General features: G+C 36.7%; 1 protein-coding gene across 1 annotated transcript in view; it reads left to right on the top strand.

Moving 5' to 3' along the window:
* LOC145978137 (uncharacterized) overlaps nucleotides 1-12,670 on the top strand; it is a 321,655-nt gene that overhangs the window by 203,495 nt on the left and 105,490 nt on the right. Inside the window, exon 2 of the mRNA XM_083110578.1 lies at nucleotides 1,896-2,000. Coding sequence (XP_082966704.1) covers nucleotides 1,896-2,000 — 105 coding nt within the window. The remainder of the gene's footprint in view (nucleotides 1-1,895; nucleotides 2,001-12,670) is intronic.

Here is a 12,670-nt window from a genome sequence, read left to right as displayed (position 1 = left end):
AATGGAGAATAACAATGTGGTAACCATGACAATGATACCCTTTGAATGGTTATTGACATTGGTTTTGTACATGTGTTGCAGCTTTTTTTTTAGAATGGGAACACACTTCACTTTTGTAGTTTTGTTACATTTGTTTGAATATACACTTTTAACATTTAATTATTAGAATATACTGTGAGTTTCCACAAAAGGAAACAAGCAGTGACTTTTACTTTCCATGGAACTATCTGAAACATGGTTCCGCGCATAGTGGAACATCACATTCACTACATATGTTCTTCTTTCAACACCCCTGGAGCTAAATCTACTGCATCTTCTGTAGGTAGTTTGTTTTGTTGGCACTAAAAGTTGGTGCAAAAGCCACAACCCACAGATTACTCACAGCTTTCAAGATTGCCAGAACCTGTCCAAGAACTCCACTAGAATATGTTACTGAATAGAAATTTCAATTACATTGCACATAATAAAGTACCACAAATTATGACTCCCTATGGATGATTGAAGGTCGTTAGTGACATTTTCAGTTTGATTAGAAGAACAACAATATCATTTTAGTTGTTGTAGAACAAAGGAAGGAGAACAAAGTTTGTGATTGTTGATTCTCAGGAAAGAATGGAAAACAAATATAAAAATATGATACAATATTTGCTCAATAGATGGCAGCAGAGTCACAAAGGGAATTAATCAAATTAATAAAAAATTAAGATATATATTCAACATTGTCTAATTTAAAAATCAAAACATGTTGGTAGTGGGAATAATGCTTCCCAGTGGACCAAACACCATCCAATTGATGAAAGTATTTTTGGGAAGTATGCTTCCCATTGCCCACGAAAGGGTTAACAGTAATTAGAATAAAAAAAATAATTATTACTACAATTAAGCCAACAACTCTCCATTTATGGCCCAACGTCTATCAGCGGCAGCTGACACGAATTTAGGACAAATACTATTAAAAATTAAAATCCTGTAATCTAACTTATATTAAACTGAACAAACCCACGCACTGCGAACCCTCAAACAAATCTGTTACACAAATAGTACTATAATATAAAACCCGAAGACGTAATGACGATATTTTAGACGAACCCGAGGGAAATTCTTAAGGATAGTCAAAAATTTGATTGATAGTGCTCAGGATAGGGACAGGTGGAATGAGAAAGACGCCATATCCTCTTTAATCTGCAACAATGCAGTCCAGGGTGTGAAAGTAAGGTTGGCATTTGGATATCTTTGAAAGGATCACCTCTTATAGCCTACAGTCCAGCAGAATTAACTTGAGAGAAATGGCCGCTCTGTGAGTGATGCAACTGCGCTCGAATTGGCTAGAGTGGGGGTTCCCCCACTCTAGCCAATTCGAGCGCAGTTGCATCACTCACAGAGCGGCCATTTCTCTCAAGTTAATTCTGCTGGACTGTAGTTAACTAATCGGCACTGGACCTACAGTTTAAAGTGGGATATGAAAGACTGCATGCATGTGCAGTGAAGGTGTAGGGGAACGAGTGGTTTTTCTGTGTGTGACAACCAAAATAGAATGAAATAGATACACTACTGCTGGTAATAAGATATAAATATTCTGGCAGTAAGAGAGTAAGCTCAAAATTAAACTTTATTTTAAAAATACGTACTCTGAAGGATAACTAGTATGTTTATTCTTTATTTGCAACGAAATCCTGTATTCTACTGTAATCATCCTCTTGTGTAACCCCATTGAGTTCGTATAATCTAAAAAGTGTAACTGAGACTGGCACAAAAAGGTACTCTACTCCCTGTAGGCAATGTGGAGATGAAAAGGGGTGTAAAGTGCCAGAAATCGGCACCTGTACATCAAGTAAATCTTTTGACATGCACATACAATTTTATAACAATGCTAATTATATGCACCTTTCTTTCAGAATGTGGGGAAGACGAATTCACGTGCAGATCAGGCTATCCGGCCTGCATAGAGAGGAGGAGGGTGAACGACACGAGGATAGATTGCCAAGACGGTAGCGATGAAGGTAAGCTAACAAATGTCAATACTTTTAACTCAATAGTTAAACACTTGGGTTCCCGAATAAGAGATTTTGTTTGTCTCTCTCTCTGTCGTCTGTGTGTGTGTGGTAGAGCATCCACAGGCTGAACTTTGCCAGAGATGAAGAGTTTGTAACAGGATGAATAAAATCATGATTTTTTTATTTTTAAAAATCATTTTTGTTGATTTTTTTTATTTAAACAGGCATAAAATTGCTTGTATGTTTTTTGGCACCATACATATAGATATATGTTTTTTATAGAAAGGCTTTTCCTAGTAAACGGCCCTGTAACATTTGAACACTTCGATTAAAGCAAATAAAAAATATACGTAAATATACATTTTTCTGTTTCTGATACTGTACCTATTGTGGAAATGTTTGTTGAATGTGCTAATGAAACTATAATAATTTCAATAATTTTTTTTCCAGTGAAAATAAAACATTCTGGATGTACTCCATAATTGTAACTTAAAATATTAACTTAAATATTTTTATAATCTTTGTACCTGAATTTTGGAGATTCTTTTGATGATAGTTTCAAAAATTTCAGCTGTCAAGTTTATTTACAGTTTAATGATAATGACACTACTTATGATTTAACATGGTTAGTATTTTGTATATTTTTCTACACAAAATGTTTGCTATTTTTGTCTATACAAATTATTGAATTTTAAATCAACAGAAATGTGTCTTTACATTTCCTTTAGTACATATAGCTATTTTTATTTCCTTTATTTTCCTTCCTTAGAGCCTAATAAACACCATTAAATGATTACGAGATTAATTTACTTTCACTAAAAGTGATTCTGATATCTATAAATGCCTTATGCACATCAAAATTATTTATTTAAAGTTATTTAAATCAGTGATTTTTTTTCAAATAAATCGCCTGATTTAAATCTTAATTTAAATCGCGATTAAAATCAACCTGATTTAAATCAACCCACCTTGGTTGGTTGTAATCATAATATACCGTGTGTCCCAAAAGTCGCTTGACCGAGAAATTATTATTATACAATTATTGTTGATTTAATAACACAAGTATTGTTTTCAAATACAAATATTTATTTCTCGGTTAAGCGACTTTTGGGACAGGGTGTAGTTGTATAACACCAACTACGTTTCACAGTTTTTAGCCGATATCAAAGCAAACATTCTCGTTTCGATGCAAAGAACCCTCCAAACATGACATTTTCTGCATGTATGCAACCACGAAGCACAGATTTACGGTTGCCCCTGACATTTTTTTCTGTCGGATAACACACTGTAAGTGATAGTACCATGTGTAAAAAAAATATATGGCAAGAGATATGTGGTTAGGGTGAAATTGTACTTTTCATTCTTGATGATTGTAAATTATGTTACTCTATAATGGGGGCGTGTCGTGTTACACGACAGATTCTTGGCGTTTTGTGGGTGTTGACCTTCATGGGAGTTGTTTCATTTTTATCCACTCATCTCGTTAACTGAGGATATTTCTAAAGGCAGTGGCCTTAATCAGCGTTTTTCTCACCACTCCTGGCAGCAAATCTTCCACATTCTTGAATTACATGCCGAGCGTGCTTCAGCAACGTCTCTTATCTCAGAAGATAGTTCAACGTTACCAAGAATCCACTTCATACGCACGCAGGCGTATACATCCCTACCCTCGTGTGAAAATAGGTACAAATTCCATTCACCCTTGTTATGAAACAAAAGAATATGAACGCTGGCGTCCAGACCGCTCATTCGTATCTTCACGCAAGCCTCAGCCGAAGATATTCCACGGAATAATTTGCTTCCGTTGTTGCTAATTGTTACCAAGTCATTGTCTCCTTTACATATGGGCGCTGGGAACATCGGGGCTACGAATTCTCATGCCAGAAAGACAAAAGCCTTCTTACCAGCTTGTTCCGTCACCGAGAGTTTGACCTTTTTTGGATGACGTCACGAATGTGCTGAACTTCGTGACCGGCTTTAAAAGGTCTTACTCATTGCTGGTCTGGTGCACCATCTCCGTAAGGCACAACATATGTAATTTATTAGGTAGTAAAACAATATGAAAATTGCAGGTACGGAGTGTATTATGTTCGTATTTATTGTGGGAGTGAACTGTGAGTTCATGATTCCTCGAATTCTTGTCTGAACTTTACCTTTTAATGGCGGTGCATTCGCATGTTATGTCAACTAAAAGCAGCATTATTTCATTTAGTACTTCATTATTTCTATTCTACAGGTACAATGTGATGAAGTAAACGGTTCTGAAGTACTTCCCATTCATTTGAATTCGTCTTAAGGCAATCTTCCCAGTAATTTGTTTTCTGCTTCTACTCTGTTCATTCTCCAATCACTTTTCACTCAGTCTGCCCCAGTCTCTGCAATCATTATTGTCCTTACTTTCCTTCAATCTCCCAACACTCTTCAATACCCTTCTTCAGTCTTTCTTGCAATGCATTGCTCTTTACTGTCTCTTCAATAATTTCACAGTCTTCCAACCGTCCTTCAATCTTCCTTCCCATGCCGTTATTGTTTGTTTTTTTCCACTTAAATGACTCCACACTCTTTCATATCCTCATGCATTGTTTCTTTTTTGTGATCCTTGGTTTTAACTTTTCCACCGTCCCGATATATTGGCCACAATTATTTTCGTAGCTGCTGCGTTTGCCCATCTCTTCACTACTTTGTATTTTTCCCTAATCTGCATCTCTATTCTGCAACGATAAGAATCACCCATACCCAGCCAAGACTTGAATCTTCAGTGACACTTCAATATAAACCTTTCATATCTACACCACATACCATTTAGGACGTGGTGTTACCACTGTCTTATAGAAGTCACTTGTAATCTTACCATCAACAAATGAAGGGTACAGGGGACAAAACAATCAAAGTCCACCTTTGGTTAAAATTGAGATATTGATATCATGCTATTGTTCGGGTGGTGTACTATATTCCAACATGCCTAATTTTAGGTAAAGCACTCATAGTTTCGCATAATTCAGCATTCTGCTTCAGTCTATAGCATTTTCAAACTTCAAACTGCATTCCTGTGAAAATTTAAAAAGTGGACTTTGATTGTTTTTTTCCCTGTACCCTTCAAATTTTTCATTCTAAAACCTATCTCTCTATGGATTAGTACAAGTGGAATGTGGGTAGGTATTATCATGGAGATTTCGCTAAATATTCCATAAATTCTCTACTCGCAATATTGTTCTCGTAGAAAAGCATAACCAAAAGCAAAAACATTATTATTATTATTATTATTATTGATAATAGTGATTGCATAATTGTTTTGATTGGTTCTGTTTATCAGTAAGCAATATTCAGTATCACGTGACCTATATCGGGAAATTTAAAGAAAGGGAAGAAAAGGTATTTTTACACTTATAGTTACTTAATCTACAGAGATACATAATGGAACATTTGAAAACAAGGTACATTGTGAAATCAGGAGCTGTGGGTTTGATTCCTGATATGACATGAATGCATGATTTTTCAGCCACTATACCATTGTCTTCTATCCGTTCTTGCTATAAAGGATAGAAGAATGGTAATAACTAAGGAAAGGATTTTAAGGTGCTACGAAAAAGGGAAAAAAAGGTTCTGAAAATGTTTCCAAAAATATGCAAAAAAAGGTGTTGATAAAATGCCTTTATTCAATGCCCTCTTTTTCTGAGCCTTCTGTATATAATACGCGCGGACCGCAGAGAGAACAGTTGTTCTGCCGAATAGATTTTGTTGAAGTTTGTGTTTTCTCTCGCGGGTTTTGCTACATTATCTTGGGAACTATTGGGGCTGTAATGGTTATATTATACTATTTTATAGCTCTCGTTCTGCTCTACAAAATGAGACCATAGGATTTTATGTAGATGCTCAAGAAGAGTGAAAAAAAATATTTTTCTGTCGATTTTTTTTTTACCAAAGCATGAAAGAAAAGGAAGAATAAAGGTGCTGTTATGGATTAACATGCCGGAAAAATATGGTGATCGGACTCTTGGTGCCGTAATCACAGCTCCACACTTAGAGATAGGTGTGCAACCAAAAGGTCATCCTACCATTCCCTTTCAACAAACAACATAAGAAACATCGGAGAAAAGGAAAGTGGCTGTCAGCAGGACAACACCACCAGTCAATAAACATGGCTCCTGGTTGAGCTAGGATCCACCACATTTTTAGGAGAGTGAGCGCCGAGGGTCAAGGAGCTGTGAAATCCACTTTTCATTACCGGAATGTGAGAAGGAGTGGCGACGCCTTTCAGGATTATTATTACATCCTAATGAGTAAAGTTTTTGAACGACATCCAAGAGAAAGTGCTTTCTGACGATTTCACTCTCCGAAGTATGCCAGCCCAGAAGGGAAGGATGATGTTTACCGTGGTGCTGGTTTTGTGACCGTTATTTAGAACCTCAAATGTGGAGCGAAGGCATATTATGTTAATGCTTCATTCATATTCTCTAGGTCTATGTACATTAAGTGCACGCGCTGGTGTTTCTGGTTAGGCTGTGACCATACTATGATGTTAAATTCTGGTTCACTTATGCACACACAGACTAATTGGGAATGGTTGATTGATTGATTGATTAAATTATAATTTTGGGGTTCATTAGGCCATTTCCCACCCTTCAATGTACAGTAATACCTCGTTACTCCGGACTAATGAGGGGGGGATAAGTTGACAAGTTTAACGAAAGAGGGGATAAACTGAAATAACCTAAAATAACAGTAGAAAGTGCATTAAAACTCCGTTTATAGCAACAAAACACGTTTATTATGGTGTATTTAAAGGGCATAGGCCAAAATACACTATACAGTACAGTACAAAGTCTGCGGGAAACAGAATTTCATCAGTGGTTGACTGCCTTTTCTCTGGGAAGTTCTCTTCTTGACTACTAGCTACATTTAAAACCTTGCATTCTGCTTTTTTTGTGCCTTTAGCCTGTCAAGATTGAAGTTATCGGGTTCCGAATTAACGAGGTTTTACTGTATTCTAAAATTCTTACTGGAAAATTTAAAACAAGGGGTGTATAATAGCCCCTTGGAAAAAATTAAAAGTGCAAGGTTTTAAATGGACCTGCACAAGGCAGGCACAACACATTAAAAAGTCAGAATATAGTAAAAGCTTCCTCACAGACAGTGGAAAAGACCAGCTCTTCTCAAAAAGCGAAAAACATTTGATAAAACACTATTGTCATCGCCTAACAGGGATGACAGACAGCTGGGAAGATAAAAGTCTGAGGAAAGCAGAATCGTCACGTTCAACAAGAATATGCCGAATACTAAAAACGGAATTACAAACACGACGAGGTGTCTCCTCGATGGCGCAGTGGCGTCGTCGCCTTGAAATCATGGGGTCTAGGATTTGATACCCGGTGGACGTAGATAGTGGTTCCGATCTCACTTTAAACTGTAGATCAAGTCCCGATTAGCCTTACTGTGCATAAAGTGGACTTAAAAACACCAACCCAATCAATCAATCAAACACGATGGATCTGCGGTTGAAAGTGACACCCCAAATACTGAAATGTGCCCCTCAACGGGAATAGAATTTGTCATCTACTTCTATTATAAATACTCACTGAAATTTTTATGGCAAGCATAAATATCTTTCTAACTAGTTGTTTTTTTTCTATTACGAAAAAGCAGTGGATGGTAAAAGTAATCTTTCATTATGGATGTTTAAAATAGATAAGGAACGCCAATGAGATAATGTCATGTCGTTCACAATTAACATAGGTCTCCATTTTAAATACAAAGGGACTCAGAATTGGTGGAATATAATTGATTTGTTGATTGACTTGGTGTTTTATGTCCACTTTTTGCACAGTAAGGCTAATCGGAACTGGACCTACAGTTTATCATTTAATTTATTCTGATATCAGGCAGAGGCTCCGCCTCTACCCGCAACTCAAGAGTCCTTAGTTACGCCACTGTCAATGGTATATTGTTTTCCACTGCTATTAATATCTATCCAGGTGAACAATGATGCTGGAGTTGTTTTAAACTTAGAAATAATTCCTTGGAATTTTGTTCGTTCCAAGTATGGGTGTAAATATGTAAAATACCACCGACCTTTGACCTATCACTAAATGCACCTTGATGGCACCACCGCCCTCAAGAGAGGGCGTATCGCTCAATTTGGTGTACTTGAACTGAACTGTTGCCACGGTTGTGAAGTTAGTGAGGAAACTGGAAGCGAGATGGGAGTATGACCTGTATTTCAAAAGTTGTAGAAATTGTGAAGTTTACGCCTTACTTGCATGCATAACCATTTCAATTTCATGAAGAAAGACGATTTCGTACATTACGGATTTCTCTGAAAGGCAAACCAAGTTAGAACAGCCATTGTCCGTTAAAGAAATCGATAATTCTTGCTCAAAGGAATATTTAGTTGTGGTATTGCACAGGATGTGTCCTTCACTTGTATCACAGTCCTCTACAATAAAAGGAAAGTGATCCGTAGGCGTTTGAATGAGTCATTTTGTAAAGAACAATCCGCTTTGAATACAATGTGTATGGTGCAACAACTGCTGAGGAATCTCTTGCAGACTGCTGTAAAAGTATGAAGGTACTTCAGCGAAGATATGGACTTGCTTTGTCGACAAAAGTATGCGGATCGAGCCATTTTCGGATGGATGTTAATAGCACTGTAACTTTGTGTCCAGGGCTGTGTGCCGACACAGTAAAGCCCACGCGGTTGTTGAGTTGCCAATAAATTATTTTATGTCGTGTAGGGTAGGTTTACAATACTTTATGATGCTTTCAGACAATAGGCGGACAATCGCGTGTTACTTGAGTAATATGTTATTGATGTTTTAATCCTTTTGGAAAGCAGTAAGTAGCAAAAACTGTGTGTGTGTGTGTGTGTGTGTGTGTGTGTGTGTGTTTACGTATATAAATATATATATAGTGCTTTATGTATCCCTAGTTCCAGTACGGAGCACAATCTAGGTAGAGCTTTTCATATAATCATGTGGAAATGCCAATATGTCAACTCACCCCGGTACTAGTTTTTTAAATGCAATAAAAAGTTAAAAAGTTCTGAGAACATTTTATGAGGTTTTGAATTATTGCAAATTCGAAAAAAGTGCTTAAGTTTTCCATTACAATATTTGGGCAGGTAGTAATGTGCAAAATAGCGTATAATTCTAGCAGAGTTATAATTTCCCAAAACGAGCGTTTGCGACAAATATTTAAAATTCTAAACAATAGTCGATAATTTTATTTTAAAAAAATTAAATTTTTCTCCATTTTTATCGGAAATTATGTTACAGCTGAATATGGACGTTAGGAGTCTTCCTTTAGATTGTTTACTATAATCCCTGTCAAATTGAGAAGGGATTTATGTAGCGCCTACTATTAATAAAAGAATGCCAGGCTGTCCCACGAGAGAACTTTGTTCGATTCCCGAGTAGATAACCTCGGATGTTCCCTGAGAAAGTGTCTCCGGGGCTAGCCCCTAAATTAATATTTACCTGGTGGAAAAGGCTCCTGGAGTGTGGTGCTGATTACATCATATACGGTATGGCCAAAATCGAGAATATTTTGGTCTCTACCTCCACACTGCCTTATGTACCTCTATGCCACGGGACAATGCACAGAATATAGTTTCACCCCAGCTTGTACGTAACTACTATTAATAAAATATTTGTTGCTTTCAAGATATCTTTAAAAAAATATCATTTGTTATGTTTCTTTAATTTTTTTTTTCGAAATTATGTTGATAAATTCAAACTAAAATATAATTTCATTTCATTCTATTTTGGCTTTTTGATTTTATGGACTGCAGATTAATATTCGCTTTCATATAACAAAACTTTGACTGGATAAAATTAATAAATTCGACAACAAACTTAGTAAGCTAGATTAACGATATACAAGTAACAGTAGACGTATATGACAGTTGAAGAAACTAAAGTAGTTGTGCAACGTGCAGAAAACAAAAAAGGTTGAACTCTATGTCTCTTTTACTCAACACATGACCAGTGATGTGCGTCTACACGTAAACAACGATTGTCTACATTCTACACGTAGACTACTTTATACACGTACATTACGTAATCTATGTAAACAACATGGCGAAAGGTGATAACTTAGCAAAGGGCGCTGTGAAATTAAAAGAATATTATACTGCGTATCAGTTGCTAATGTGTGAGGAGAATTTTTCATACTCTTTCCTGCAAATTCGAACAATTTCTTACCTAGGAGAAACCTAATATAGGAAATATTCTAGTGTTTTATGGGGAAAATACCAATTTTGTCTCACGACTGACATCTGTTGTTGTTTTTTGCATACTATTTATCTTCTTCCATAATTGATAACAGAAGAGAAGAGAAATTTTGTTGTAAATAGGATTCTTTTCATTTCGTTAGGAACCAATATAGTTGAAAATGTCACTTTTTTCATGAAATCCTTGAATATTAATTATAATGCACTTTAGATTGTCTACGTAGTCTATGTAAACTACAACCCAATGTAATCTACGCGTAGATTACGTGTAGACAACGCATGTAGACGTAAACTTATAGTCTACAGCACATCACCGCACATGACCCTACCTAAATAGCAATCTGGATTCCAACATAACTTCAAAACAGCAAAAATGCAAGTGAAGTCTTTGAGCACAGTGGCATTTAGCATACAATGGATGCAACGAGAGTAAAAGGGTAGTTGAAAACCTTGTAAGGAAGTAAGCGAGTAGCCATTATTCTGCGGGCCAATCACATTCCAAGAGGTGGATGGTCTGCAGGTAACATTATCTTTTCTGCTTCTTCTCGGATTACGGTACCATTGTCTTGTTGGCATCTGTAAACTTCCAACTCTTTTGACTTCAATGAATTGTGGAACCAGATTCCTTTGTTTTTTCTTACTGGATCTCAACAAGCGTAAACTGAAGATGTTCCCTAGGGCCGTTAAGAAGGTTGTTCGGGTTTCACGCTTGTTGCTCCAGTAAAAGAAGTACCAAGAACTTTTGCCTGTATTGTGACCTTGTATCACGTTTACCTTCATATCTAAAATCAAGAGTTCTTCATTAGGCTAACAAACTTGTCACTTTTTTGTTCATCAAAAAAGCATGCTACAGGTTGTAAGATTTTCAAACGTTTATGTTTTTTTATTTTGTTCAAAAATCAAAGGCTACTTCTTTCAAATGTGCTAAATATGTATAATATAATTTCAAGGACCTCACTACAATATCAGGAATTAAGGGACCACTTTTTGTGCACAGACGTAAAGTATGATTATTTCCGCAACATACCTGGCTATTCTGCATTTGTAGCTTGGGAGCGAGTCATAAATCCAGAAAGCACCAATGAACAAGAGAATCGTTGACGTCATCTCAACCTAGCACCAATCGATAACCCCCTTACTCACGCTCTACTCTGTTCGTAGGCTCGCTAACAAGTTTCTCACAGTCGGGTGGAGATGTTCAGAAAATAATTTTACTCTAACCACATTTTTTAAAGAAATTTAGTTGAAATCAGTTCGTTACATATAAATTGGATGGTATAAAATCAAGGGCGTGCGGAGTATGATTTGGGGGTTGGAAACCCCCGAAACTTCCTTCAAAATAATAATTCCCAAGCATGAAATATTAGTTTCCTTTGTTCATTTTATATTTAACCACCAAAATCCGAATCTAGTTAAAACTAGTTACAAAATTTTAATGAATAACATTAAAATCTACTTTTATGAGAAGACTAGAATGAAATCAAGTAACTTGTTTAATTAACATAATTATTCTTGAGACTAATTTTCACGATTCTAACTCGTACTTAACCCATGAAAAGACTGGGTTTTTACTACAGTTTTTTATAAAATACTCTTATTGTTGTGGAACTCGGATCGACTTAACCTGCAGTACGGTACGACGTGGAGACTAACAATAAGCATTGTACAGTTGTTTTAAATGTTTAAACTTTAACGACCACCAATAACCATTTTCTAATACTGCGACTGATAAAATGGCTGTAGACTGGTTGAAGTGACCTTCCACCTGAAGAAAATCGAGTGCCATGGTTTGATTAGGAATTAGTGTTGATTGCTGCAGTCTGCCTATTTCTATGCTGTTTGCAATGTAGGCAAACGATGCATTCTCGCATGCGGCCATGAAATAGTTAGGCAAGGCTCCACATTGAATTTTCACCAACAAAAGACGATCGATCTGAGGCTTTCTTCTGCTTTGTCTAGCCTTTTCCCACCCGCACTTGTGTCGATGGTCGCGACTAAGACAGACGAATTGTAAATGAGTTTGCATAAGTCCACTTTATGCACAGAAAGGCTAAACCTACAGTTTAAAGTGTAATCCGAGCCATCATATGCAGTCAACCTGGTATCGAACCCGAGACCCTTCGATTACAAGGCGACAACGTTACCCATGAGCGTAGCTTGAAGCCGAACTTGGGGGAAGGGGGCAAAATCGAACATAGGGCTTAACTTTGGAGTGAAGCAGGGACAAAAACTTTTCCAACCATTACAAATAGCGTCCAACACTATCTTTTGCTAATAACTGTTACATTTAATAAATTATAAAATATACTCTTTACGTCCTTTTCCTCAGGTGACAGGCAGTTAACAAAAATACCCTTCATTTGTTTTAATTAACTTCAAAATTGTGGGAGCAAGTGCCGCCTTGTCTCCCCAAGTTACGCCTGGACGTTACCACTACGCCATCGACGAG

Source organism: Lepisma saccharinum, chromosome 24 (assembly GCF_977018435.1).
Source record: "Lepisma saccharinum chromosome 24, izLepSacc3.1, whole genome shotgun sequence".
Lineage (NCBI taxonomy): Eukaryota > Metazoa > Arthropoda > Insecta > Zygentoma > Lepismatidae > Lepisma > Lepisma saccharinum.
The sequence above is the reverse complement of the archived record's forward strand: the minus strand, read 5'-3'. Positions and strand labels throughout refer to the sequence as shown.